This window comes from Rana temporaria, chromosome 7 (genome assembly GCF_905171775.1).
Source record: "Rana temporaria chromosome 7, aRanTem1.1, whole genome shotgun sequence".
Lineage (NCBI taxonomy): Eukaryota > Metazoa > Chordata > Amphibia > Anura > Ranidae > Rana > Rana temporaria.
The window spans coordinates 138,481,067-138,507,293 of record NC_053495.1 but is presented as its reverse complement, the minus strand read 5'-3'; the positions used below and the strand labels follow the sequence as shown (position 1 = coordinate 138,507,293).

At 43.5% G+C, this 26,227-nt stretch overlaps 1 protein-coding gene across 5 annotated transcripts in view; it reads right to left on the bottom strand.

Annotated features, from left to right (window-relative positions):
• EVI5 (ecotropic viral integration site 5) overlaps positions 1-26,227 on the bottom strand; it is a 238,470-nt gene that overhangs the window by 155,330 nt on the left and 56,913 nt on the right. For all 5 annotated transcript variants that reach the window (XM_040360028.1, XM_040360023.1, XM_040360025.1 and 2 more), the window contains one exon: positions 11,547-11,776. In XM_040360028.1, the coding sequence (XP_040215962.1) occupies positions 11,547-11,776 (230 nt within the window). The remainder of the gene's footprint in view (positions 1-11,546; positions 11,777-26,227) is intronic.

Here is a 26,227-nt window from a genome sequence, read left to right as displayed (position 1 = left end):
AATTTACCTGTTTATCGTTGAAAGTGAATGTAAAACAAAATGCCAAAATTGTGAGTGGAGTGAGAAAAAGTGGAATTCTTCCAATGGGGACACTAAAAATCTTGCTTTTAGTTCTACTTTAAACTGTGCAGCGAGTGCCCCACTCTCACCTGCAACCTCTCCAAGCTGGCCGTCGCGAGTACACAGGCTTTTCACAGAAGGGAGAGCTAGCTGCCTGCCAGTCCCAGCATGGGCTTTACACACACACACACACACACACACACACACACACACACACACACACACACACACACACACACACACACACACACACACACACACACACACACACACACACACACACACACACACACACAAATTCTGTTCCTCCCCAGTGTTTATTGGCAGGAGGAAGAAAGTCAATTAAAGGAGCAGTTAGAAGAACCAATCAATAGGGCTTTAACAAGCAGCAGAGGAAATGGGAGTCTGGAATATGAAGTCCCAGCACAAAGCTGCTTACTGACTTTTAAAAGGGACATAACTACAAAATCCAGCAAGCTCTGCTGGCAGGAAAGGAGACAGACTATTGTGATTCCCAGAGAAGAATGCAGGTAAGCACGAGGCGGAGGAAGAGCTCAGACCTGAGGGAGAGATGCTGTCTCTGGTGATTTCACTTCAGGCCTCCGTCGCCAGTCGGGACATCCAGCCTGAGAGAGGGGGTCCTAGGTGCACATCTAGGCACACCTGCGCTGACGGTGAAGCATTTCAGTGTGAGGTGACCAGTCGGGTTGCCAGAAGAGCCTGCTGTTCCTGTACATTTCGTTTGGGCCTTAATCGCAGGGTTGGACGAGGGGGCTTTTGCCCATTGGCCGGAAACAGGGACACTGCACCACAGAAGTTAATTGTACACTGTATACAGACATCATTGCTGGTAGTCATCTTGCTGACACTTGTAGTGCCACAGGGATAAAGGATAAGGCCATCCATTTCCAGGGACACTATACAGACATCATTGTCCTTTCGCCTTACTAAGATCCTGCCTGCTTCACTTGATAATCTGGGCCATTTGTGTTTGGCCATGCTATACAGGTTTTTCGGTGCACCAACAAAAGCGGCTAGCTGAAGACACTAAGTGTTATCTTTTCTTTAAAAAGGACTTCTTTAAAAAGGGCTCTGTATATGCATTGGGTGTGTGGGACAGTTTATCTAGTGTTTAAAGTTGGGCCTGTTGTGTCAGGGGACAGAGAAGTGAGGCTTGACACAAAGAGGGTAATTCTGCTCTCCTCCTGCATGGACAACCTGAGTAAAGGTAACCAATTTGATTTCAAGTGTCATATTGTGCTTTATTTGCCATTTAAGTGTGCCTCTGCTCTTGGGGACATTCTCAGGTTTGGAATCCCCTGAGAGCAGCTTGGATATAAGATCGAGAGCTTCATTGCTCTTAAATCTCACTTATTGCTCTCTAGTGGATTACTGTAATATTTCTGTGGATTAACAACAAAGTAACAAATGTATATTCAAGTAGACAATTTCTGCGTTTTATCACAACATGTGTGTTTCTCATTGGTCATTGCACTTGCACTATTGTCAGGTGTGCCAGAGGGGGCAGAGGCTGTTATTAGGGTTGAGAGGCAGAGTAACGGAATAAACAAACAAAAGCAGCTCCTGGGTGGGTATCGCTACAACTACATTTAGCAAAGTGGCCAGAAGTGCAAAGTTTGCAGTGTTCAGGAAGTAGCTGAAAATTGCCTCTAGATACAGCAACAATCAGTGATATGGCCAGAGCCAAAACTCTCCCAACCCTGGACACAAAGGTGGAGATTTACTAAAAATGTAATGTGCAACAAATGGTGCAGTTCTGCAAAGAAACCAATGAGCTTCCAGATTTTATAGCTTAACAGAACAATCTGAAGTTAAAAGCTGTCTGGCTGCCTACTATGCACAGCAGCACCAGATTCTGAGTGCACCAGTTATAGTAAATCCCCCCCCAGGGTTGGTTGGAGGCTCTTCGCATGCAACTGCTTAAATGGAGCAGTTACATGCAAACAGCACAGAGTACAAATCTGAGTTGCAGCTGGTCCCACAATGTGTGCAGGCAATGTTTAGAACAGGGCTCGACAAAGCCCAGGCGCCAGGTCGCCATCGTGACCAGAAATTGCATCCTGGCGCCTGAACTTGTCAGCCCATTTACCGTTACGGTGATACACAATTTTAATTGCCCGACACTCGGGACATGTAGTTCCAGGCATGTCTTTATTTCTAGATTTAGCCCTGCTGTGAGCAAGCAGTAGGGCTCACTTGTCAGGTGGGAGCAGTCGAGCAGCTCCGCTGCCGCTTACACACACACACACGATTAAAGTGACGCAGGGTAGAGGGGAGTGAACACACATCCGCTCTCCTCGGCATCTTCAGAACGTCACTTTCAGGTCCCCGTTGACAGTTTCCCTGGCGATCTGCACTGCATTTCATTCAGTGGAGCACAGGGGAGACATGCAGGTTCTTTAAGACCCATTATGCAGAAAATATTGCATAATAAAAGTCAATTCATCAAAGTAAAATATTGAATGCGAGATAAATGCCAAACAAACACACACACACCACACACACACACACCACACACACCACACACACACCACACACACACACGAGAAAAATCATTAAAGTCAAATCAATAAAAAACACACATTCGTCATCATCTGGTGTTTGCTGGCGGTATTTTAGACATGTACAATAAATTTAGGCCGGGTTCACACTGGTGCACCGTCCAATATCGCATGTGATTTGCACCACAAATCACATGCAATGCGATTTTCAGCTATACAGATTGTATGGCCGAGTTCGGACCAGCCGTGCAGGACCCTTTTTTTGGTCCGCACCAGAATCAGATTCATGTCCGAACTGACAGTTAGCAATGCAATATGTGAACCGATCTGGGGAGGGTCATTAACTTTGTATTGACACTCCTAGCGGTTCGCATATGGCAGTGTTAACCACTGTGCGATTTAGGTGCGATGCGGGAACCCACACTGGATTAGCAGGGTTCTCGCATCGCACCAGTGTGATCTGAGCATCGGGGCTCTCACACGACTGTCTGTTTTCTCCACAGGGATCGATTTGTTGATTCCTGCTGAGCTGGCAGACAGGTTCGTCTGTGCACATTGTGTGTGCGCGCGCGCACACACACACACACACACACACACACACACACACACACACACACACACACACACACACACACACACACGTCAGAACCCCGCTGTTTTCATTTGATCCAATAGACAGGTGCCCTGTCCCCCACTTCCAGGAGACCGAGCTGCGGCAATTTATGATAGCAGCTCGGTCCCCCCCCTCCTCCGCCCCCACCCTACTGCCAAGCCAGAGAGAGCGCAGCACGCATGTGCAGCAAGGACCCGGCAATGAAGCCAAAAGGCTACTCTACCAGGTTCCCTTACCCGCAATGGCAGCACCCGACCAGCCGATGGAAACATCAGTTGTGGTCCTGACATCGCTGGACTCCAGGACAGGTAAGTGTCCTTATGTTAAAAATCAGTAGCTACAATATGGGCAGCTGCTGACTTAAATTTTTTATCAAGCGAGCAGAACTCCGCTTTAAGGCCGGAATCTCACTAGTGCGGTGCGAATTTCAGCTCTCTTATCTCTGCAGAGAGATAAGAGAAGTGTTCAGCAGATTAGCAATGTTTTAGATGCGAATTTGGAGACCTGGGAGAAGTTACGGGTGAGAGGAGAGTGTATTGAGCTGAATGAGAGAAATACCTGAAGAGAACTGAACACATCTGCGAATCAGCTGCGTACCCATAGAAGATAATGGGCTTGAATTCGCACCTGAGCCGCACCGCAATGCCTAAAAAAGACGCACACGGTTTGGCGGCAATGCGCAGTGCGAATGCATCGAACATATGTGAACCAGCCTCATTGAAAACAATGTATTTTAAAATGTTCTGCGAATTGGATGCGGTATAAGCCGCACTCAATTCGCATAGGTGTGCACCTGGCCTTAGTGCTAAATATTTATGTATTTGCAATATTATACGCATTTTGGTAAAGAATGCATGTTTAGAGAATTGACTACTTTTGAGATGAATACGTTTATTTTAACTCAAAAATTATCTCTACTTATCTCTTAGTGAATTGTACCCTACGTGGAAAAAAAAAGAAAAAAAAAAAAAACTAGAAAATTACAAAAATTTAAAAAAAATTAAAGTTACACCCAAGTACAAAAAAAAAAAAAAAAAAAAATCACCCATCCCCAAAAATAAAAATCATTTGAGGCCCCCACCCCCATATACTTTTCATATATTACACACCCATATACGTTGAGGTGCTTACACATGTTGATTGCGAGAAACGTCGATTGCGATACACCCGTTGCATATTGCCGCCCACAAACTGGTTCCTAACTTTTAGCTGGTGGCTAGATTCAATGCAAATTTGTCAAGCCCTGGTTTAGAACCACCAGTAAGAATCGACTAATTCTTCCCTGCGGCTTCCCTTAATCGCCCTCTTTGCAGCCGTGTGAATGCAGACTGAGGCAAGAAAAAAGTTACATTTTATGTAAAGTAAAAAATGTAAAACAATTGTATTCTACCAACATACGTGGCGATTGATTAGAATAAAAATAAGAAAAGGTGCAGATTATTACATACAATACATAGATGAACACTGCCAGAAACAAAACTGCCTAGTTTTCCATAATGCAGTCAATCATCAGAACACAATAACTGCCATCACATGAGATCTAAACAAACTGTTGTTCCAACTGTAGAGCCTCAAATAAAATGACAGGAAATGGAAAATGGATTCAAAGTAATATTACACCACAGACACAAAGGGAACAGAAATCACCGGGATATCTTTGATGCCAAAACACTGAACATCATTTGAAAATACATGAGTAAGCACAAGGATAAAACCTCAAGTAAGCTGAACTCATTCTGTCAACATGTAATTAGAATTTCAAAACAGGTTCACAGCAGCTCCTGCTCCAGAAGATTTACTACTTTACATTGGTAAGAACATAATCACAATGGCTACATACAACGGTTCTTTCCATTGTACTTATTCCAAGGAGTCTGACAAAGGACTGCCCCTTAATGCTTTAACCAGACATCAAAGGAATGAAACGAGGAGAATAAAAAAAATCACAGGAGCAAAAAAAAAAAAAAGGTTTTCCAGTGCTGGAATAAAGATGTCCTTTAATTTCCTCTATACGGCAAAAAAGGACATAGATCGGACAATTTTCAATGGATCTGATAAAATGAGACTAAACAAATCGAGATGCGGGCGATTATAAAAGTTCTAATATTTAAAAATGCAAACAGTCACAGTTAGTTGCTGCAATCATATCTGCTAGTGCTAAAGTCGATCTTCCACATCAGCAATTCCCCCGGCTATCAATTACACCAATAACATCTCTCCCAAAGTGGATATAAGTCCCCTTTCACACTTATACGACTTTGTACTGCAAAATCGTATGACAAGTGATTTTCCATGATTTTCAATGAACACCAGTCATACTGGCACGACTTTGAAGTCTTGCCGACTTCAAAAGTAGTCCCTGCACTACTTTGGTCCAACTTCCAATGCGAGTTGATGTCCATAGACCTCAATGTTAAACCCTCAAGTAGCATGGAAACCGTACCTGAATAATATAGACACGATTTCAGTACAACTTTGTAAACACAAGCAGCTTTTTGACCCTTGTCATTTGATTTATCCGTGAGCGCCCAGGTATTTATGATTTGTGTGACCCAAACTACAAAGACAAGATCCCACTGACCACCAATGAAGGGGACATTCTTCCCAATGAAGGGGACATTCATCCCACTGACCACCAATGTAAGGAGCATTCTTCCCACTGACCACCAATGTAAGGAGCATTCTTCCCACTGACCACCAATGTAAAGAGCATTCTTCCCACTGACCACCAATGTAAGGAACATTCATCCCACTGACCACCAATGTAAGGAGCATTCTTCCTACTGACCACCAATTTAAGGAGCATTCTTCCCACTGACCACCAATGAAGGGGACATTCATCTCACTGACCACCAATGTAAGGAACATTCTTCCCACTGACCACCAATGTAAAGAGCATTCTTCCCACTGACCACCAATGTAAAAAGCATTCTTCATATCATTAGTCTGTATTGTGGTTTAAAAACGGTCACATGACAAAAAAAAAAAAAAGTATCTGTAGTCGGTATCGGCGAGTACATGAAAAAAAAAAGTATCGGTACTTGTACTCGGTCCTAAAAAAAAAAATGGTATCGGGACAACCCTAACACTAACCCCCATAAACCCTAGGCAAGCCCTAACCCCTTCCAAACCCTAGTCGATCCCCATTACTCGCCATACCCTATCCCTAGCCCTCGCCTAACTTTAACCCCAGCCTAATCCTAGTCTAGCCTATCCCTAGCCCTTGACAATCACCCAAACCCTAACCCCTGCAAAACCCTAACCCCTCCAACTACAACAGAGGCAGGTGTGGAGATAAAACTTACCTCAATGTAATAATTAGTCTTTCCACAGGTGGAATACTTATTCTGAACCTAGTATTAAGTCGCTCTAGACGGCTAGACGCCAAGTTACGCATCAAAACCGAGAATTAAAATAAGAAGAGGTGGCCATTAGCAACATTCAATGTGTGAACAACTGGTGCACATGGACACAGATGTTCTCACCTGTTGACATCCGTGTATAGTTAGAAAAAAAAAATTCATTATGTGCATGAAGATCATTATAGAGCAGGCATGTCCAAAGTCCGGCCCAGGGGCCAGTTGCGGCCCCCGTTCCAGTTTAATGTGGCCCCCCTGGTAATTTGGATGTATACTGTATTTATCGGCGCTGCCTCAGAGGGGACAGGGAGGGGGGAACAAGTGCTGTCAAATTACATACAGAAGAATCTACTGTTTACTCGGCGGCATCTGTAATATGAAGTCCCATCTCCTGGGCTGCCATTGGACGACTCCTCTGTCTATCATAGGAGGCGGGACATTGTATTAAAGAGGCTGCTGTGTAAACAGGAGATTCTCCTGTATGTAATCTGTTGGCGCTCGTCCAGCCCTCCGAGGCTGCAGATGGGCATCGATCAGGCTGCATTAATGGCAATGGAGAGGCTGCTTTCATGGCAATGGCGAGGCTGCAGATGGGCACTGACCCTTATTTTGCTTCACAGTTCTTTATTTACATGTTTTCCCCTGAAACTTCCTTCCTAAAGTGTTATACGCCAATAAATACGGTATATTCAAAAAACACACCCAAGCTCATCTCTTCACCACACACAGCCACAAAGGCAAGAAAATTCTTGTTGGGCCGTGTATTAGTTGCTCGGACAAACACACTTAGACCAAATTTTAATGGTTCAAAGAATGTCAGGCAAAATGGTCGGCCCTTACGCATGTTCACTTCATGAAATCTGGCCCTCTTTCAAAAAAGTTTGGGCACCCCTGTTATAGAGCATGGGTGGAGAGCCACAGGTTGAGCACCCATGTTATAGAGGACCCAAAATTTACTCCTATCTTCACGATTAGCAATGATCGGATGTACCCAATATCGACATCTTCTCCGCCTCCGCTTCTCCTCCTCTTATTCCTCATGCACTGCTACTGCAGCAATGACAACTGCGGTGGCAATATATTGAGTAGCAAACATTTTCTGTCACAACACACCACACCACACAACAACCAGGAATCAAACAGGAACTGGAAACTATGGCAGGAAAAGGAATCACACCATGTAGGTTTTCATTGGTTAATGCCAAAGTTGTGTCAAAGTTGTACCGATCCCAAATCGCGGCAAAATCGCACGACTTTGAAGTTGTACAAGTGTGAAAGGGGCCTAAAACTGCAATATTTTTTACCTTATTATTACATTCCTTGCATTAAAGTATAATTTTCCAGTTTTGGATAAAGTGGAGATAGATTAGAACACTTTACAGTTTTTATTGCTGTCTGTGCCCCTGATAGGGATATTCACCCTCTTGATTTGTTCCATTTACCATTTTAATTGAAAGTAAAAGAAAAAAAAAAAAGATTTTAGATTACCCCCAGAAAAGTAAGGCCCGGTTCACACTGATGCGAATTTGATCTGTTGCAATTGCTCAAATTCGCAAGTCATTTTACCAACATCGTTTTCCATGAGCGTCGTCCACATCAATGTGTTGCGAATCTAAGCTGCGTGAAGGCTCCTGTGCGAGTTTGATCCGTGTGCGATGCAAACTCGGCTCTATAGACTGGCATTCCCTGAAATCACATCAAAATCGTGGCAAATTTGCGGCGAAGTCACGCGAATTTGAAGACGTAGCAGTGTGAACTGGGCCTAAGAGGTAAATATTCCAATTGGGACACTATATATGGTGATCCCAAAGGAATTCTCTTGATTTACAGGGATTTCCTCTTACTTCTTGTTTGGCTATGGGAATTTTTTTCTTCATAAATTTAGGCCAATATGTATTCCGTTACATCTTTTTGGGGAAAAAAAAAAAATCTTAATAGACGTATATTGATTGGTTTACGCAAATGTTATAGCGTCTACAAACTATGGAATATATTCCTGGAATTCTTATTTATTTAATTTTATACTAATAACAGCAGTGACTTCTAGTGGGACTGTAATATTGCGGCAGACATTCTGACACTTTGCAGGAACCAGTGACACCAATACAGTGATCAGTGCTAAAAATATGCGCTGTCACTGTACCAAACACTGGTTGTGAAGAGGTTAAACATCTAGGGCGATCAACGTGTTAACTGTGTGCCTAGCCAGTGTTTGTGTATACAGTGTGGTGCTTTCACTAGGGGAAGAAACCGATCCTAGTGTCTTCTTTGCAGAGACACAGGATCGATCCCTCCCTGTCAGAACCGATATATGCCTTTTTTACAGTTTATAGGCATCAGAGTTCTGCGTTTTACCAGCAATCTGCGGGTACTAGAGGACATGAAGTCCCCAGAACCCACAGTCGAACTTGTGCTGTAAATCATAGCCGAAGCGGCACGCACATGCCCCTTGCAGGGGGAAATGCAGAATCACTTATATAAATGCAATTCTGCCCGCAGCTGCAGCCCTGTAGTAAAAGTACTTGAGGGCGGTCAGCAAGTGGTTAAGGTAAAAAATGTTTAGGCATTAGCCCCCCCCCCCCCCTCCCCCACATTTCACTTGCCTGAGTCCTGATTTGATCCGGTGATCTGCCGAGCTGGTTCCAGCTATCGTGGAAGTTCCTGCGCAGGCGCAATCTGATCTGCCGAGATGGTTCCGGCTAACGGGAAAGTTCCTTCAAGGAATGCGCAGGCGCAAACTTGCCGGCGGAAATCTCCGAACCTCGGCCGGCATCCATGGCGACGTGGATTTCGAGGTAAGTGGCCAGTCGGCCTCACGTCCTCGCTTCGCTCGGCCTCCTGGCTCTTTTTTTAACATCCTCCAATCCACGGGGATGTTAAAGAATGAGCCTGGATGCCGGGCGAGGTTCAGAGATTAGGGGAACCTTTGGGACAAGTCACCGGCTCTGTGCCTGTCTGCAGCTCTTCTCTCCCCTCGCTGGCTTTCATGAGGCAGTGGAAGCAATTGGCTCCCACCGTCGTCACAAGGGAGCAGGGTGTGAGGCCAATTCCTGCAGTCTGTGTCAATAGAAGCAGATAAGAGAGCCCACATGAGTACCCCCATAGAAAGCTGCTTCAATAGGGGTACAGGGGGTGGAGCTGGGAGCAATGCCCGGTACCTGAGAAGAGGATTGGGACTACTCTGTGCATGACAGGGGAGCCAAAGCTTCTGAATCATGAGACAAGACCAGAGTGGATTGAAATAAGTTTTTTTTTTTTTCTTTTAACACAGCATAGTTAGGACCCCTCTGCATTGTCCTCTATGGAACGGCAGATGTAAGCCGATATGTCACCCGGTCCCCTCAAAAACAGATGAATGGTTGTCCTATTTTCCTTGCATCCGGTGGTCTGTTGCCATCTAATTGCACCATAGAGGAGAGCTAGACTGGATGTGCTCTTTATAGCAGAGCAGACCCAGACAGGTCATCCACCTACTCAAGTTGCTGAGCAAGTGGATTTTGTATAGAGGAGGCACCCATGTGAAAGAGGCCTTACTATTTACTACCACTTTAAAGTAAAGTAGAGTAGATAGAGCCAAGGGCAAGGTATCAAGAAAGAAGAAATCTCTTCTAAAGTGAATTTCCATCTCAGGCCCCTCTTACACCGTTCATTTCATCGGTTCAATTACATAAAAAAAAAAAAAAGGCTGAAGTTTACATCAGTTTTTTTACATTCACTACCAATGCAAAGACAGATGCCAAAATGGACCGTTTGTCCGTTTACATCAGTTGTTAATCTGTTCTTTTAACCAAACAAAAATAGGGCTTTCATTTGTTTAAAAAAAATAAATAAAACAGAGGAGGTTGATGGATGCCGGTTTTTTATTTGAAATTTGGCGTTGAGTTCTCCCTCAAGATTCATACCAAATGCAGTGCTTGGTATTGGCAGGGATCCAAGTCGAATCCCCGTTCAATAGCGTGCCGCGGCTAAACGCAACTAATCGCTGTGCCTTGAGTCTTGAATTCCAGAAAGACATAAACATGCTTTTAGCTGCGGCAAAACAGCCGTTCGTCTGAAAGGGGCCTATAGCTGGGTTCACACTACTACACTACTTTCATCCTACTTTGCTCTGATACATTGGTCCTACATTTATCCTACATTGGTCCTACTTTCATGAACAGGATACTACTTTGGTCCGACTTCAATGATATTCAATAGGTTGAAGTAGGATCAATGTAGGACCAAAAGTAGTACAGGGAGCATTTTCAAAGTCGGACCGACTTGTGTAGGACCAGTTAAGACGGCTCTCATAGGGAAACATTGATTTTTCACACGTCACGCTACATGAGGCTCCCAATGTAGGACCGTTTGTCGGACAAGTGTGAACCCAGCCTCAAGCTGGGATCCAGAAAACAACCGATTAAGACAACGATTTCCAGCTTCCACAGGGAAGCTACAAGAATAGAATTTGCATACTTGCATTGGTCCAAGCTGAACCAATGTAACTATTCAATAATACATACCTAGTATTCAGCTTAAATTATTATTTTTGATTGTGACATTTGTGTTTGTTGTCAGTTTTATCAAAATTATTGCATGAAAGTTTTCCCATTGACCGATTATCCAATTGATTTCCTTTTCATGCTCCATTACAAAAAAAAAAAAAAAGAAGAAGAAAGAAAAAATTAAAAAGGGGTTTCCCAGCTATAACTCCTCACTAAAGTTCCTGTATGCTTTTACGTTTTGTGAGTTGAAGTTTGCTTGTTAAAGCGATTAGGTAATAAAGCCACCACATCCAAGGACTGGTAAGCGTCAGGATAATGACATATATCTTCTTAGGTTTATATACGCTTTAAAAAGCATAGTCTGCCTCTTTCCATCCATGTAAACCAGCAATCCATAATCACATATTGATCCCTTCACTGTGTGTACTTTAAAGCTAAATCTCCCGAAGGAAATCATACAGAAAAAAAAATAAACACGAAAAATTTGCATTTCAATGAACCTCCTTACCGGTTTTGCTCCTCTAATCTGGCCAGTAATTCGAGCTCATCTGGACTCAACTGTACCGGAGAAGACGGGGAAAGTGCTGGAGTAGATAGAGTGGTCGACGACGATGTAGTGTGTAACGAGGCTGATGGACTCGCCACCTGACTTGCCATTTGACTGACAGTTTGTGACACCGTGTTCTTCACCCATGAGAGAGTAGAACTCAGTTTTTCTGTAACCTTGTCTGTCGCCACCTGAAAAGCCAAGGGAGGGGAAAGAGTTTAGAGAAGCGTTTCAGTTTTGTTTTCAGATCATTTACGCTTCATCAGTTACTGAGCAAATTAACTAAGCAACATTTTACAATTAAAATAAAAGCCACAGCTGGCCAGGCCAACAACAAGAATAGAAAAGCCTAAATACCATTGCATTTACCAAGACATAAAAAAAAAAAAAAAAAGTAGCAAGCACACTCATTTGAAAAGTAAACATAATTGTTTGCATATGTCACTGGGAACCAGAGCCTGAATAGGGAAATTTAACTGTAATAAAACACTTGTAGGTCAATGTGAACCCAAGGAGCCCTTAACCTCGGCACACACGGTACACAATCCTTAACCAAAGTTTCAGGTCCTAGTTCTTGCAGGAACCCCCAACATACCACAACGCAGCGCACTCACTTATCAATAAAGTACAAATACATAAATGCAAAACTCATTTACATTTTTATTTAATTAATATTTATTTTTACTTATTGCATTTGAGCAGAAACACTCAAAAATGCACAAAAAAAAAAAAAATTTTTTTTTTAAAAAGCTTGAATCAAGCGTTTTCATACAAAAATAAAATCCCACGCAATTCAAATGGACTAAATGTGCTCAATTCGAGCTACAAAAAAAGTTGCAGAACTTTGAGCTTCAGGCGATTTGTAGTGCACATGCGAACCATCTCCACATAAGGGGGAGGGGGGAGAGAGAAAGAGAGAAAGAAAAAGAGAAAGAGAAAGAGAGAGAGAAAAAGAGAAAGAGAAAGAGAAAGAGAGAGAGATCCCAGCAGCTATCAAATACCAGCCAATGAATGTGCTGTTTTAAGGGGGTGGGGGGTCTCATGTAGCATCCCACACAGATCTTATTCCATTGGGAGCTACTGGGTCCCACCCACCCCCAACATCCACGCTGAATTTTGACAGCTCCCCTCTCTGCAATTAGTTACATGTCAGTTTCACACACCGCCGCGCTGCTCTGCCAATAGAGGAGAAGGGAGGAGGAACGTGGACATGGTGTGGTCAGGTATAAATATCGTCCTGATTTGGATAATAATTGGCCAATGCCGATTTCTCAAAAATGGCCAAATATTGGCCGACTTCTACTCAGGTGCATCCTGTTTCTACTGATCATCCTTGAGGCCAGGTTCACACTGGTATGACAAACGCTCCGACACTGGGAGCTCACGTCACATGACGTGTGACAAAAGTCGTCTGACTCTAGAAAAGCTCCCTGCACTACTTTGGTTGATCTTAAAGGGGAAATCCACACCAAAATTTAAAAACCGGCATGGGTCCTCCCAAGAGCATACCAGGCCCTTTGGTCTGGTATGAATTTTAAGGGGAGACCCCCCCCCACACCGAAGAAAAGAAAAAAAGTGTGGGGATCCCCCCCCCCCCCCAAAATCCATACTAAACCCTTATCCAAGCACACAGCTCGACAGGTAAAGAAAGGGGATGGGGGATGGGCGAGGGCCCCCTGCCCTCCTGAACCATACCAGGCTGCATGTCCTCAACATGGGGGGTGCTTTGGGGCAGGGGGGCCCTGCGGTGAAGTCACAAGGAGTGGGGCTTCCGGTGACCCCACCCCACGCCAATATAAGTACTGGCACACCGCGCACCTGGCAGAGCAGGAGAGCGTGTCGAGTCAACATCGGAAGAACAGAGGGAGAAGACAGCAGAGAACACCGGGCACTCGCTTGTCCCCACCCACTTTCATGACCCGCATGGCTGTGTTCTCGGATAAGTGTCTGGTATGGATTTTGGGGGGACCCTACGCCATGTTTTCTGCATTGGGTTGTGCCCTTAAAATCCATACCAGACCGAAGGTGGGGGAACCCATGCCTTTTTTTTTTTTTTTACATTTTGCCTTGAGTTCCCCCTAAAGATTCATACCCGACACGGTGCCTGGTATTGCCGGGATCAAAGTCGGATCCCTGTTCATTGGAGTCAGACACATGCAACCCCCTGACATGCCACTTTTTTTTTCCCCCAGAGGGCTCCAGCTCTCACTTTCTCCAAGGGCTCCGCGGTGCTGGAAGGAAGTTCACCTCTCCTCCCTCCAATCTTCTGGGACACGTAAGAAGTCCCAGAAGATTACCTGGCCATTCGCAGCGCAGCTCGCACATGTTCAGTGTGTACCCAGCTGTTAAGTCACAGCTGAGCGCCCACAGCGCTGAAGAGAGGAGCGGGGAGAGGAGCAGGGAGAGGAGCGGGGAGAGGAGCGGGGCTTTCCCCCCCCCCCCATCACTGGGCCGTGGGACAGGCGAGTGTCGGATTCTTAAAGTCAGCCGCTACACTTTTTGTAGCTGTTGACTTTTAAATGGGTGGAACCTTTAAGTATAATTTTAATGCTAGATTTACTTATAAAATGCACAGCAACAAAGCTAAAAAAAACTGCATTAAAAGCACAACAATAACTTTGGTCACTGCCCTTGATTAAAACTCTGGAGCCCTCCTGTCAAGCTAGTCCACATTCAGGAGTCTCGTGTTGAGCTGAAGAGGCAGGCAGTCTGCTTCAAGTGATTTGGATTTAGAATACACTTGAAAAAGTGTACTTTTTAGATGGGGAAAATGCTAAAAATGTAATATTACACGGAGCAGAAAAGACAAGTGCTATAGTACAAATAACGAAGAAAGAAGAAGTGAACCTGGGATGCCCCTTCAAAAGGTGCCAACAACTAGAACACATAGGAGGAAATTTCACAGCTCTCCTTGATGCATCTATATTTGTGTTCCTAGTCCTTTAGATTTCAGTTTCTTACTGAATAAAACAGTCCAACTGATACAGTATGTTTGCTTTGCTTGCAAACATAGACCAAGATAACTATAAAGGCATACATTGGCGTTCTGCCCCTGGAAATGGCACTTACCCAGATGTCCCTGGCTTCGGTCATTCTAGGGCACCGACACAAAAAAGCATTCAGGCCGGGTTCACACTGGTATGACATACGCTCAGACATTGGGAGCACATGTCCCATGATGTGTATAAATCAATGATTCCCTATGAGAGAGTCTTAAAGGGGTTGTAAAAGATTCTTGTTTTTTCACCTTAATGCAGGGGTCTCCAAACTTTGTAAACAAAGGGCCAGTTTGACCTTCAGACTTTAGGGGGGGCCGGACTACGGCCAGTGGTAGTGGAAATTTTCTTGGCATCGGTAGGAGTAAATAATCGCCATAATTGGTATACGGGGAGAAGCAGTGCCCCATCATTGGAAGGAACAGTGCCCCTTCATTGGTATAATCGAGAGGGGATGAATAATACCCCATTATCAGCATCACTGGAAAGCAATAATGCCCCATCATTAGTATCAGTGGGAGAAATAGTGTCCCATTACTGGTGTCAGTGGGAGATATTGTACTTCGTTGCTGGTGTCAGTTGGCAGAATAGGGTCTTGTATCTTTGGGAGTAGTGACTCAAGGGACAGATAAAAGGCAGGCAAAGGGCCGCAGTTTGGAGACCACTGCCTTAATGCATTCTATGCATCAATGTGAAAAAACATTCGATGTCTTGCGATCGGGTATCGTATAAAATAAATTTTCTTGCTCGTCCCATTGGATAATATCGGGTGAACTGTCATAATTGCCTCTCGAAAACTGTGTACGAACGATCAGATTATTGTATGATCGATTTGAAAGCTCAAACTTTAATCCATATTCTGATTTCAATGGGCTTTTACAGTCTCAGTGAAAATAGCTCCCTACACATGAGCTGGGTTAGGACCACATTGGAATCTAAACTGCAGCAAGACATGATCATAGCACAAGCCCTGTGTGTTTTCTTCCATGTGCACAGAATGTAAATACATGATGCAGAAGGGCTGAAAATAGCAGCTTTGGTTTCTGCTGGGCATTTGCATCTGCAGTATCATTGATATATAGCTCTGTAAAAACTGTAGAGCCAGTAACATGCTTGATTTAGTTTTAGCCCAGGTTCACACTCGGTGCGTCTGCAAAAATCATCCTGCATTTGTTGCGCACCTTTACATGTCTGATGCATTTTCATGCTTCATTTTTATTTATTTCATGTGAAAAAAAGACTGGTTGTCAAACAGCCTTGCCAACAATGCAGCAAAAACACATGCGCTTTTCATTTGTTTCAATTGAAGACTACAGGGTCAAAAAGCACAAAAAGGAGCACATTGGACGGCAGCATGTTGCATTGTTGTGAATAGGCATAATAAAAAATAATGCGATTTCCACTGTCGTGCATTGCAGTGCAATGATAGATGCGCAAAAAACACACACACACACACACACACACACACACACACGCACGCACACACGCACGCACACACGCACGCACACACACGCACACACGCGCACACGCACACGCACGCGCACACGCACACGCATGCGCACACGCGCGACACAGCCTACTCCCGACTATTTTTTTTATTCATTCCTTCCTTAATTCATAAACTCCTATTGCCCGGGGGCCCCATGAGTTGCCGCTGTCTGGTAGCAATGTGTAAGCGCTTCACATTTACATGCTCTACTATTATAAGTACCAGTATTTCTGTATGTTGACAGATGGAGAGGGGTGTGTCCCTTTTCTCCAATCAGCTCTCAAAGCTCCCCTCACTGAGCTCGGCAGCTCGCCACCTTTTTTCTGACAGCTTAGACCAGGGGTGGCAAACTCAAATTTATCGGGGGCCGCATTAGCAGTATGGTTGCCCTCAAAGGGCCGGTTGTATCTGTAAGACTATGTTTCCACTATTAACAAATAATTGTGACCGCATTTGTTTATTACTGGTTTTATGGAGCGCAGGGTTCAGGAGTTTGCTGCGTACGAAATGCAGGATACAGGAGTATGCTATGGACTGTGTGCAATATCGGACCTCTGCACCCTCCTTCCATGGGATGGGGTGGGGTAAGATGAGATGGGGTGGGGTCGGGATGGGGGTGGATAGGGTGCCGTAGGATGGGATGGGGACGGGATGGGATGGAATGAGATGGGATATGGTGGGGTGGGATAGGATGGAATGGGCTACCCGACATACATTCACCTACCTGACATACACTGACCTCACCTACCTGACATACACTGACCTCACCTAACTGACATACATGGACCTACCTGAGATACACAATGACTTCACCTACCTGACATACATGCAGCATGGACCTACCTGACATACACCCATAATGTGTCACGGCAGCCAGCTTGCCAGAAAGGAGGCAAGGAGGGGAGGAGAGGAGAGCCGCCCGAGCCGGTGTGTAGTCATATTCTGCTCCCTAGTGCATGGTGTCGAGGAGAGTTGTAATTGCCGCCTTCTGGAGTCCGTGGCGCCTATGATGGACGTCACACGTCCTGGGATTGGATCTCAGGGATGTCCATCATAGGAGCTGGGTGTGCCAAGATGGCCGACCTCTCCGGAGCTAGGCGGAAGCCGTGGCCTTTCCTAAGGCCGAGGAAGCGGTGCGCTCCGCGGATCACGGATCGGTCATGATCAGTTGCATCACTAGTGCCAATGGACGGTCCATTGCGCGGGCCACATTGGCAAGGTCTTGCGGGCCTTGTGTTTGCCAACCCTGGCTTAGAGAAGCTAATAAATTCAGTACTTTGAACAGATGTTGAGTAGACAAAAACAACCTACAGTGCCTTGAAAAGGTATTCATATCCCTTGAAAATGTTTCAAATATTGTCATGTGACGACCAAAAAGGTAAAATGTATTTTATGTTTTTTTTTGTGCTAGACCAACACAAAGTGCCACAATTGTAAAAGTGAAAAAATTATATTATGTCCTAAAAATTTGTTACAAATAAATATCCGAAAAAAAGTGTGGCATGCATTTGTATTCCAACACATGAATATGCTTTGATCTAAATCATTCCATTGTAGCTCTGGCTGTATGTTTGGGGTCGTTGTCCTGCTGGAAGGTGAAACTCCGCCCCAGTCTCAAGTCTCTTGCAGACTCCAATAGGTTTTCTCCTAAGATTGCCCTGTATTTGGCTCCATCCATTTTCCCATCAACTCTGACCTGCTTCCCTGTCCCTGCTGAAGAAAAGCATCCCCACAATATGATGCTGCCACCACCATGTTTCACGGTGTGTTCAGGGTGATGTGCAGAGTTAGTTTTCCGTCACACATAGCGTTTTACTTTAAGGCCAAAAAGTTCCATTTTAGTCTCATCTGACCAGAGCACCTTCTTCCACATGTTTGCCGTGTCCCCCACATGGCTTCTCACAAACAGGACTTCATACGGCTTTCAACAGTTTTTCTTCTTGTCCCTCTTCCATAAAGGTCAGATTTGTGAAGTGCACGACTAATGGCTTGAACAGATTCTCCCACCCAAGCTGTGGATCTCTGAAGCTCCTCCAGAGTTACCATGGGCCTTTTGGCTGCTCTGATTAATGCTCTCCTTGCCCAGCCTGTCAGTTTAGATGAACAGTCAGGTCTTGGAAAAAAAAATTGCACAACTGCAAAACCTACCATTTTCGGATGATGGATTGAACAGTGCCCTGTGAGATGTTCAAAGCTTGGGAAATTTTTTTATAACCTAAACCTTGCTTTAAACCTCTTCAACGTTATCCCTGATCTGTCTGGTGTGTTCCTTGGCCTTCATCAGGGTGGATAATTAAAAAAAATATATATATAATAACGATCTAAAAGATAGTTTTCTATTTAAGTTACAATAATTTTGTTTATTCAGCATTAAAATGGAGATTAGTTATGTAGCATGAGGCTGTATATTCTGCAATATTTTTAATTTTGGTAAACTCATTCAATGAATCCAAGCTCTGCAAGCTGAGATAACATGCACTGCATTGATGAGTTGACACAACCGACAGTAACCATGATATAAAACAAAGTTCAGGAATATTCCTTTATCCCGTTGTTTGCAAAACTATTTATACCACAAACTATATGATTGAATTGGTTCCAATATCGCTATTTTCTAACCTGACAGATTATTCTAAAAAGCAAACCTTCATTTTGTTTGCAAATATTTAAGTTTCTAACTACCAGAAAGAACATGTCCTTACATTTAAAGAGCAAAGTAAAGAACCTGTAATTTCAGATCCATCATGTGGATGCCTGCCTGTTAGCGGGCATCCACGTCCCTCATCACCAGCCATCCCATTAAAGTGAATAAAACTGTCAGTGAGTCAACAGCGGGTCAGAGGAGGAGCCGCTGTAGGACAGATAAAAGTTGCTCTTTAAAGATTATGATTTACATAGAGTTGATTTAAATCAAGCCATGTTTACTAGTAATTTGGCCTTGAAAATGGCCTTGATGCTGTTTGTTCACCAAGGTTCTCCAACAAACCTCTGAGGGCTTCACAGAACAGCTGTATTTATACAGAGATTAAATGCCACACAGATTGACTATTTACCAATATGATGACTTCTGAAGGCAACTGGTTCCACTGGATGTTAGGGGTATCAGAGTAAAGTGGGCTGAACACAAATACACAGCACACTTTTCACATATTTGTAAAAAAACACACACACACACACACACACACACACACCTTTATAAAATTTTACGCTTCACAATTATGTGCCACTTTGTGTTGGTCCATCACATATAACCCAAAATGTAAATGTATTTTAACATAACAAAATGTAGAACATGTCAAGGGGTATGAATACTTTTTCAAGGCACTGTATGTAGGAGGATTGGTTTTATCTCTATCACACTCCACTGGGTATAGTTAAGGTTTTACAACCACTAAGCATTTATGTGCACCAACTATTCTATATTTAAAATAAAACTGGTGGCTGGCAATGTGCATACACATCTCATCTGCACAATGTTCATGCCCCTCTATCATAAAGCGGAGCTTCACCCTAAAGTGGAACTCCCACTGATCAGAACCCTCCCCCCCCCCCCTCCAGTGTCACATTTGACACCTTTCAGGGGGGAGGGGGGTGCAGATACCTGTCTAAAGACAGGTATTTGCACCCACTTCCGGCCACACAGTCTGCAGGCAGGACGTCACCAAACCCCCCCCCCCCCTCCGTTGTGTTCTGGGAACACTCGGCTCCCAGATCACAGCAGGAGCCAATCAGCAGGCGCATAGCGACTCGCGCATGCGCCGTAGGGAACGGGCAGTGAAGCTGGAGCGCTTCACTTCCTAGTTCCCTCAACGAGGATGGGGGGGGCAGCAGAGTGACGAGCGATCGCTCGTCCTCTGCTGCGGACGGCGCTGGACTCCAGGACAGGTAAGTGTCCTAATATTAAAAGTCAGCAGCTGCAGTATTTGTAGCTGCTGGCTTTTAATATTTTTTTTTTTCAGCGGACATCCGCTTTAAAGTTAGCACAAGCCTACTCCATTGAGAAGGAGTGCTGGTTCACACTGATACAACGTGGGGAACTGCACCGAATTCCTATTGAACTCTCATGCGATTCTTTGCAGCGTGATTAGAGCCCATTTTGTACAGCTCAAATTGCATCGCACACGCGAGAAAAGGGTGCATACACCTTATTTACTGCACTGGAATCTGAGCGCATGGATGTTTAACCCACTTCCTTACTGCCCATAGACATGCGCAGATGGGATTTCCCATCCCGGGTGGACGTCATATGACATCCTGGGCTTCCCGACCTTCTTGGGGGCCCGCCTCCAGCAGGACCCGATGCACATGCCCCGGCGGCGGCGATGTCCACCGGGCACCCACGATTGCCCGCAATCATGGCAGGACTGTGGATCTGTGTGTGTAAACACACACAGATCCACGGTCCTGTCAGGTGGGGAGACTGATGTGTGTTCCCAGTACAGAGGAACACACATCGGTCTCCTACCCTTGTGAGTCCCCTCCCCCTAAAGTTAGAATCACACATTAACATTTAACCCTTTTAGCACCCCCTAGTGTTAACCCCCTTCCCTGCCAGTCACATTTGTACAGTAATCAGTGCAGTTTTATAGCACTGATCGCTGTATAAATGTGAATGGTCCCAAAAATGTGTCCGATGTGTCCATCGCAATGTCACAAAAAAAAAAAAAAATTAAACAAAAATGTAATAAAACTATCCGCTATTTTGTAGACGCTATAACTTTTGCGCAAACCAATCAATGTACGCTTATTGCGATTTTTTTTACCAAAACTATGTAGAAGAATATGTATTGGCCTAAACTTTTTATATATTTTTTGGGGATATTTATAGCAAAAAGTAGAAAAAAAAAAAAAACAGGAGGTGAACAAATACCACCAAAAGAAAGCTCCATTTGTGAAAAAAAAAAAAAAAAAAAAGAAGAAGTGACGTCAATTTTGTTTGGGAGCCACGTCGCACGACCGAGCAATTGTCAGTTAAAGCGACGCAGTACTGAATCGCAAAAAGTGCTCTGTTAAGGAAGAGGGTAAATTCTTCCGGGGCTGAAGTGGTTAAACCCATGAGTCATCCAAACGCACTGTTTTGCAATTATTTTTTTGGGGGGTGGGTCCATAACATTGACACCCGCAGTGGCTCGCATGAACGGAGTGCGATTGTGATGGGGGAAACGCACAGGAATCGCTGCAAAGGCTGCACCGCATTAGTGTGAACCGGCACTAGAACAGATTCCTAAAATGTGCACAAAAATATTGTTCCAAACGAGAGGTGAAAGTGAGGACAAGCAGACGTTCTGCTACATAGGGTCTCATTCAAGGATCGCCGTTATATGAGTCAATGACAAGAACAGAACACCAATTACTATAGAGAAGGCTGCGGCTCCATAAATGGTTTTTACAATAAAAGAAAATGGTTTTAAAAATACAATTTTCCTTTTATTCAGCAATACTGAAGCCCACAAGTGAAATGAAAGCAGCAGTTTTGGGCTGTTATGTGATCAGAAAGCAGGTCAGGTTTCTAGTCTCATCTGAGATGAAATTGTAAGAATAGAAATATCTAGAGGCAGAATTCTAATCTGAAAAACACGCAGCAGCCCCCAGGCATGGCATCCAACTATTCCAGTTAACAAGTAAAGACAATCTAGCATATACTGCCAAAATCAGAACTCTCTAAAATGACTTTAAAGTGTTATTAAACCCACTACAGTAAAATCAGTCTTGTATATGCAGTAAAGCATGCTGGTTATACTCACTGTGGCACCTAAGGGGTTATTTCTCTGCATTGTGTAGAAAGGCAGTTTGATCCCGTCCGCTCTGATCCTCCCTTCCACTGTCCCCCAATAATTTCCCGATAACACAGTCTATGGAGTCAGACTGCACATGCTCAGTTTGGTGTGAATTGAGTAGAGATGCGCCGAAAATTTGGCAGATCGGCCATGGCACCGAAAATGCAATCGTCAAAATGCAATTTTTGACGATTTTACCATTCTGTGCTTATGGGGTTTTTCATAGGTCGTGCGACTCAAAAAAAAAAAAATGAAAAAGAAGAAAAGAGAAGAAAAGAAAAAAAAAAAAAAAAAGAAGAAGAAAAAAAAAAAAAGAGAAGAAAAGAAACAAACAGAAACAGAAACAGAAACGATGTGTTGAAATGGGAGGTGTGTTTTTTTTTTTTTTTTTAACAGACCAAAAATGCAGGATTTTTAACACCACAATGGAATCGCAGTGGACCAGTGTAACGACATTCATAGAATTTAAAAAGGGATACATTTTGCTTGAGCTTTTCTTGCACTTAAAAAAAAAAGGTGACAATAATGGCCGACAATCAATTCATATTAATTTAAATTGATAATATTAAAAGTTGAAAAAATTCTATATAAAAAAAAAAATGTAACTGTCATTTTTAGGTTTTCTGCCAAGTGTATCCTGCATTTTTCGTTTCAGTACCAACAATTTCCATTTAATGCACCTCAACTAGAGGTTTTGTTTTTTCTTGGGAGAGTGCATGTAATCAGCACAGGGCCAATCAGCACTGTCCAGAAAGAGGGTCAGGGGTCTTGCAGTCTCATAGGACAGAGAACTTCTCCTACAAGCTTTAAGTGCTTGGCTGGACACTGAAAGAAGTCACAAGCCCACTATATACTGCTTGTGGTAAAAGGTATTTAGCGGTTTATATTTACTAAAATAATTGCATTTCTGTGTACTGTGGGAGACCAGATATAATGAATGCAGGGTCCTGGGTTTAGTAACACTTTAATACCTTTAATACCAAGTCAGAATCCAGACAGCATCTTATTGAAGCTTGAGCTGTGCAACATCTGCTTCCACCACATTCAGTGTAGCAAATCATATTCAACATTTCTAAGGTAGGTTTGTATCGATCCATTCCTTTTTTTATCTACGCATCTTCTAAGATACGTTAAAATGAAAAATGCCATACGTATCTTATCTATCCAATGCACCTCAGTTTTACATTTAAAATTAAAGGGGGGGGGGTTGATTTAGAATTGTTGAATATATGAAGGGAAGCCCAGCTTTTTATAACCGTGTTTGACAAATTTGCTGGGAATCTAGGAAAACGCACAGAAGCGAACACATACGTGAGCAGCACCCGCATATGTAAACGGTGTTCAAACCACACATGTGAGGTATCGCCGCGATTGGTAGAGCAATAATTCTAGCCCTTCTCTGTTATTCAAAACATGCAACCTGTAGATTTTTTTCAAACGTCCCCTTTGAAGATTTTAAAGGGTAAAAGTTTGTCTGCATTCCATGAGCGGACGCAATTTTGAAGCGGGACATGTTGGGTATGAATTTACTTGACGTAACATTATCTTTCATAATATTACAAAAAATGGGGATAACTTTACTGTTGTCTTATTTTTTTAATTAAAAAAGAGTATTTTTTTCCCCAAAAAAGTGCGCTTGTAAGACCGCTGCGCAAATACGGCGTGACAGAAAGTATTGCAACGATTGACATTTTATTCTCTAGGGTGTTCGGATAAAAAAATATATATAATGTTTGGGGGTTCTAATTAGAGGGAAGAAGATGGCAGTGAGAATAGTGAAAAATTACATTAGAATTGCTGTTTAACTTGTAATGCTTAACTTGTAATACCAACGGCCACCACCAGATGGCGCCAGCTCACAAGGAAGAGCTGGGTACTTCACAAGGCCGCGGCCTCAATTACAGGACATCACGGGCCCCCCGCGATCGAGCGACGGGGGAGGTGGGATCCTGGGGAAAAAGGCGCTCCGCGGACTAGGCCGAAGCCGCGGCCTCACCTAAAACATCCTGCCCGCAGCGATCCTGGGAAAAGGCCGCGAGCGGCAGCCTTCTCCCAGGATCGCGGCGAGCAGGATGCTTTAGGCGTAGTCCGCGGAGCGCCGGTCCTATGGAACAAAATGTTTTATTTATTTTTTTGCCCACCTTCCAAGCCAAGTCGCCAGGATGCCATTTCTAGTCACCATGGCAGCCGGGATTTGTCGAGCCCTGTTTTATAATATGTGACCATTAAAAAAAAACAAAAAAAAAACCCAAACACGACAAATTATAATGACACTATTTTAAAAGCTTATCATACACAGAAAACAGGAGCTGGTATTGATCAAATCGCTTATATTGGGTTCCCCACGTCGACAGATACATCTGCATGCTGGTTGAATATCAAATAGCAGATGTCAAACATTTTTTGATGCAGCCGAGAGTCTGTTAAAGATGCACTCCAAACACAAACTTGAAAAGCCACAAAGAACGTAAACCCACCAAGTGCAGCAAATGCTTTCGCAAGCTCAGTTATTGCCTTGTAAAAAGTAGCAAAGACATCCATCACTGCACTGTACATAGCCTGTGCAGCAAACTGAGCTGTGGGAGGGTTCCAAAAGACCCATCCACAACAGGCTGCCTGCAAAAAACTAGGGGGGGGGGGGGGGGGGTATGGACATGACCAATCACATTGGACAAGCAGAGCCGCAGTCTCCAGTCAGTATTACAAGAAGCTCCTGCACAGTGGCCAAGCTTCACACTGTTATCTTCGAGAACTGTGCAGTAATGACACCAAGATTCAAGTAAGAATATTCAGACAGCATAGAAAACTGCTGTATACACTTTAAGGCTCAACTAAGAGGATAGTATAGGTTTTTGAAACTGTATGAATACAAAAAAATAATTATATATATATATATATATATATATATATATATATATATATATATATATATATATATATATATATATATATATATATATATATATATTTATATTATACTATACATATATACACACACACACACACACACACACACACACACACACACACACACACACACACACACACACACACACACACACACACACACACACTTAAAAAAAAAAACATTTTAAATATTGCATTCTAAAAAGTTTTGCATTTCCAGCCATTGTGTGCAGCTCTAGACTTCTTTCCATGTTACTGCAATATCCTGTCATCTCCAGCCTTCTAAATAAAGGTTTACATATGCCCTGGGCACATTTGTGGTTTAAATCTGCATGCAGAAGGCAGCAGGTGAAAACAGTCAAATGATACAAATGTCACCAGTTAAAGCATAACTTTTTGTAGGGCTGCAACCAACAATTATTTTCATAATCGATTAGTTGGCCGATTGTTTCGAATAATCGATTAATCGGTTCATAACCCTAAAAAGTATGGTGTCCAATTTAGTTAATATGTAAAGTTAAAAGGCAATTTATTCTTAAATCTCTCAGTGGAAAATATAAATAACCAACTATATGGTTAGGGAGCAAAATCTCTAATCCACTCTGAGAATAACAGACATTAGAGATATACTATTAGAGGGTGAATCTGGTAATTATCGGACTCGGAGATCACTTTTTTTATTCAAAGCGGTTGTAAACCCGCGATTAATTATTTTTTTTTTTTTTTTCACCTGAAAGGCAAAAGCCATAATGAAATACTTACCTCGGAACGAGGTGAGATGAACTTACTTGGTCCACGCCGAGCGAGATGTCATCTTGAATCGGCGTGTCTTTCGGGTATCGTCACTCCAGCGCTGTGATTGGCTGGAGCGGCGATGACATGCGTGCGGGAGACTTCAATTCGGCAAGGTCCGGCGGCTGCCGGTCCTTTAGCCGAGGATCCCTGCGGCGCATGCGCCACTGCAATCAGCGGCGCATTGCAGGGGAGAATATCTCCTAAACTGTACAGGTTTAGGAGATATTCTTTATACCTACAGGCAAGCCTTATTATAGGCTTATTATAGGCTTACCTGTAGGTAAAAGTAAAAAATGTGGGTTTACAACCACTTTAAAAGCAAAGAAAAGAATGTCTGTTTTACAAATTTTCAAACAGAACTGTAATATATTATATACTGGCCATACATCAGGTGCCAGGAGTAGGCTTTGCATGTTCTCAATGAGTGAAAAGTGTTCTCCAGTTGGATGCGATGGGAATCACGATATCACCACCTCGCCTCTCCAGCTTGCCAAACCAGATCAGGGGTCTCAAACTGGCGGCCCTCTATCTGTTGCAAAACTAGTAAACTACAAGTCCCATGAGGCATTGAGAGGCTGACAGTTACAAGCATGACTCCCACAGAGGTTTGTAGTTTCAAAACAGCTGGAGGGCCGCCAGTTTGAGACCCCTGTGTAAACATTCATTGAGAAAATACAA